Source organism: Sipha flava, unplaced genomic scaffold (genome assembly GCF_003268045.1).
Source record: "Sipha flava isolate LNK unplaced genomic scaffold, YSA_version1 77_pilon_pilon, whole genome shotgun sequence".
Classification (NCBI taxonomy): Eukaryota; Metazoa; Arthropoda; class Insecta; order Hemiptera; family Aphididae; genus Sipha; species Sipha flava.
This window is the reverse complement of record NW_020273617.1, coordinates 1,092,137-1,097,126: the sequence shown is the minus strand read 5'-3', so window position 1 is coordinate 1,097,126 and position 4,990 is coordinate 1,092,137. Positions and strand designations below refer to the sequence as shown.

The 4,990-nt window shown below is 38.2% G+C and overlaps 1 protein-coding gene across 1 annotated transcript in view; it reads right to left on the bottom strand.

Moving 5' to 3' along the window:
• Positions 1-376: 376 nt before the first annotated feature.
• LOC112692859 (octopamine receptor beta-3R-like) overlaps positions 377-4,990 on the bottom strand; it is a 267,609-nt gene continuing 262,995 nt past the window's right edge. Inside the window, exon 5 of the mRNA XM_025567675.1 lies at positions 377-825. Within this exon, the coding sequence (XP_025423460.1) occupies positions 600-825 (226 nt within the window). The 3' untranslated portion in view covers positions 377-599. The remainder of the gene's footprint in view (positions 826-4,990) is intronic.

Sequence of the window (4,990 nt, the reverse complement as noted above, 5' to 3'; positions counted from 1 at the left end):
AAAAACGTTCAAAACTCGTGAAATTATTGCATTGTGTACAGTAACAAAATAGTAATGCGTACTTTATACAATAATGTAATCTATATTTATGGCCGTTACCAATATCAATATTATATAATTAATGTTATTAAACAGTTGTGACATTTTTTTTTTCACATCATCCTGAAAGGAAATCAATCAATAATTGATTAATTATTACTATAATTAATTAATTATTAATTATTACAATTATTATAACTACTATTATTATTACTATTATTATTATTATTATTATTATTATTATTATTATTATTATTATTATTTATATTATTATATTCTTAACATCATTATCATAGTAATTATCATTTTAGCAAAATATAATAATAATAGTAGAACGACGTAAATGTATAGTATATTTAACGGCTAGGTATTTAGCCTACGGTGAAAAAAAAAAAATCACAAAACGTAAATATATATTTATACTCGTATATAGTTATCATCTAAAATGTTTGATACTCGGAGTTCGTTATGTACTCCGTTTCAATGAAAATGCTTAATAATACAATATATTATATTTATTACTATTATTATAATTTTTATTTTTTATTATTGCCAACAGGTTAGACGTAACTCATGGCCGTAGAGTCGCTTTCTTTTGGACAATATGACTGACAACACGGAAATACACATTGCAGCGTGTTTTTGAATGCTTCTCTGAAGTCTCGGTTGAAGTAGGCGTATATCAATGGGTTCAGCGATGAGTTGAAGTAACCGATCCAAAACAATACGGTCACCAGTGTTTCCGGAAAGCTACACGGATCTCCGCATAATGTCGCTATCACATACCTACGAACAGAAGGAACGTAATTACGAATTTTATTTCACGAATTCACTATTATATGTAAAAAAAAAAAAAAATATTTATATATAAATTTTCATTTCCATTTAATACCGTTTAAAAGTCGTGAAACTTGATTAAGGGTAACATTGGACAGGGATGTTGTGTAATTTTATCATGCGTGCTATACACTTGGAATTCGCTTTGAAGTCCGTGATAATTTATCACGTGTGTATTTACCAAAAGTTTTGGAAACCCTAATTATGATAATTGGTTTTGATCTGTAACGGTAAACTATATTACACTATTGGTTTTAGTTAATTGTGGTTAATTTCGGTTGAAATCACCGCGGTGTTAAATGGCATTCATAAATTATGTACATTTCTTCGGGTAAATCTTTGAGGTCCCGGGGAACGAGAGGTTAACAAAGAAGTTCGCTTAAAATCACGTGGCGCTGGAAATTCGGAAAATAAGGCCTACTGACGACGGTGGGCCAGTTGAGTAGATTGGTTGAAAAACAACCAACACATTCGCGGTATGCATTGGTATCGCATGTTTTTCAAAAGTACACGGCAACTGCGCAGTTCGAATACGGTTCAATTCTGGCAAACGGACGACCAAGGTTAGGTTCGTGACGGATCCGTCAACAGCGATCAGTAACTATACGAGACGATATGATGCGCACGGACAGTACTAGACTAACTAGCTAGGCGTCGTTGGATAAAAGACTCCGTCGGCAGGTGATCGATCGATTATACATACCATCAGTAGCGTATCCAGTCGGGGGTTAGGGAGTTATACCCCCCCCCCCCCCCGAAATTTATTAATTTGTAATGATTATTGTCTATTGATTATAATAGAAACGCATAAAATTCAAAAAAAAAGTAATATTACATTTTTTCTAACCCAACCCTCCAAAAAAAATTCCGCATACACTACTACATACGATTATTCACTACCCGATCGAACGGCGTTTCGATTCCGCAAAATGAATATGCACGTCTCGGAAACATAAGTTAATTATGGGCAGGCGTCGACGGCGTGATTAACGCGTGTTCTTTTGTCGGATACACGCGCATTACTCGATGGGAAGTACCGTAAAAACGCATGTTCGCCGCACGCGTCCAATGAAATACGAGAACAATTCAAGTGCGTATTATGTTGGTTTGATAAGTGCGCGGAGAATATTTAAATTCGACCCTATTCAAATGTTTACACCTTCTCTCGCGCCAACCGGAAAAAATGAACCGACGCCTCTGGTGAATGTATGGTGCATGGACGACGATTTAACGGTACTTATCGGTATTGATTATTACGGTAGCACTAATACAAAGGCGACGAGAACGGATAAACGCAATGCGAGCATCTCTCCGGCGAGGGATGAGAAAGGGAGGAGAGTGTTGAATTTCAAGCGTGACCGTGTCAACGATGATTTATACGAATGATTATTTCAGCACGAATGTATTTTATCAACTAGTCGACAAAAGAGCCAATAGGCGAGGGAGGATCGCGAAACGATTTACGGCCTATACCGGCGGTTCTCGATATTTATGATGCGATCCTCCAATAATGCCACCAAGATTTTTAGCTACTCTTTTATTACGATAACGCGAAAAATTAGTAATTAACCAATACTATTAATATGGTTAATATAATATTTTTATTGACAATCCTTAACTTTTATCAATGGTAATTCTCAACAATGATTATCATAATGATGTTTACAAAAACACCTCACTAGTTATTTCGTAAATCGGTGACCGTAAGAAAATTGTTGGAGACTCTCAGTTTGAGAATGGGGCAGTCTAGGCCGGAACTTCGGTCATGCTGGTACCATGGGTGGGCATAACGACGGTGATTTTATCGGACACCGGTATCTGTTGTAGACCAGGATTACGCACGATATTATAGGGAAAACATGTCCGTCTTTGTTGACGGGGAATCGGCCGATTGCCGGATCCGTGTTGGTTATCGTGTCTGACAGCCGTCGTACGAATGTGTACGTAAGTACTCGTGTGTGATATATGACGTGCTCGAAATGATGCTTGGTCGGTAAACAATATGGTTTTTGATTGGTGTCGTCGGAGGAAAATCTAAAACTTAAACATCAAGCGAATCGCTCATTGCAAATCATATTTTAAAAACTCTATAAAGATGGCTTTCGGACGCCGTTTGCCGGTAAATGGTTTCGTCACTACAATACGTGGTACGCATCGATCTCAAAAATAATTTACTCAAATGGAAGTGTTTAACCTAATTCGTTCACTGTCCAATGTTGAAATGTCAAGAAGTTTTTATTGATCATCGATCGTCGTGATTTGCGCAGTCGGCTTTGTTAATTTTTCAACTTGAAGTAATGCGCGACCGACTGATAAGTTCATTATTTGTGCCACAGACCGTACAAAAAAGATAGTTAATGTAATAAGACTTCTTTTCATGGTTTTGTCCGGTTAGGTTATAATTTGTCCGGCCAAAAAAAAAAAAAAAAAAAAAAATAGCACGGTTTATTATTAGTTGCAACGAATTCCATTATCGTCGAAAAAAAAAATATTGAATTGGATAATATTTGACGAAGCTACTTTTTCGGTCGTGTAGTTGGGAAATGTCGAGATCTTTAACGAGACCATTAAGGCTCCCCATATCACAAACATATAATTGAAAATGTAATGAAAGTCATTGATAGAAAACGGTTCGGAGACCTTCTACAGCAGAAAAATTTTATCATATAAAATACAAAGTACATACTAAGCCCTAACGTGGCACTAATACCCCCCTCTCCCCATTGATAATTGAATAGTACCCAGTGGTGGGTGATCGTGCCACTAACTAGCATATTCTGATTACAACCGTAGCGATGGTAAACAATTTTATTGAAATGCCATCCAGTGAAAATTACTTAAAATTTGTTCTAATCTACAGTGATATTTAGAGCTCAGTTTTTAAAGTATAAAATGAACAAATCAATTACAAAATTGTTTGAAATAACAAAATAAAAGCACGAACAAGAAATTAATTTAAAATCAGAACGATATGAATGGAAAATTATATTTATTTTTCAAATATATAATAAAAGGAAGCATATAATTTAAAATCCAAGCCTCACTGATATATTTTTATTCGGCACCGCGGTGTCCGTTTTAGCACTCATCGGGCGTCTCGAAAAACGATGATGTGACGTCGTGGTAGCATGCGAAACAGCCGACGAGAACAACGGAAAGTCTTCGACTCTGTCAGCTCAACGCCCCGAACGCAACAAAAAAAAAAAACAATTTTCTGGGTTACATTTATGGTTATGGATTCCAATTGTCGGGTTACAAATGATTTGGGGAATAAAAAAAGTCGACATTTTGATTTCGAGGCGCGGAGCATTAGACGGAATTCCGGACCGCTGTTGTTATCCGTTATATCCGAACGAGTACGTGGTGCGACAGAGGTATCCCGTCAGATCGTACCTCGTTTGACGAGGGTTCGCGCGAAATGTTCGAACGGTTTTTTTTTTTTGGGTAACAGCTACCAATACCTGTATACATATACTTATCGACCGCTGATTTATGCGTACGTATATTTATTTATTTTGTTTCTACACACATTATGTCAAGTCGAGTCCCCGACATCGATTATCGTTAGGCGCTTGATGAGTCCCGCTACAGGCGGCCATCAATCTGCTGGGAACAATGCACGTGTGGAATAATATCGTATTTCACGATAAAACATTTAATCATTTTTTTTTTTTTTTTCCGTCCCCGAATTCAAAGGGTCGTCAACGGTGGTCGTCACGTGATATTATTATAACGCGTCGTCGCTTCCGATATTTGCTACGCAACTCTTTCGGTGAACAATTGTATATTTCGAAAAGTACAATGTTACGCGGGAACAGCGCCAGACACAAGACACGGTTACCAACGTGGGTGCACCGACGGCGAATACATAATCGCGATTCGCGGACAGACCGATGACGGACGGGCAGGCGGCATCGACGCCATCGGGGGCGACGACGGTGTACACATTGAGAACGGCATTGCTAACGGCGTACCGGACGACCGGGTCGTGATGCCGGACGGCCCGTTCCAACACCAACGACTGGACGAATCGAACCAGTGGCTTATGTCGTCGGTGACCAGCGCCATGCATCCGGTCGACGAGAGCTGCACCGGGGGTGGCTCCAGAACATTG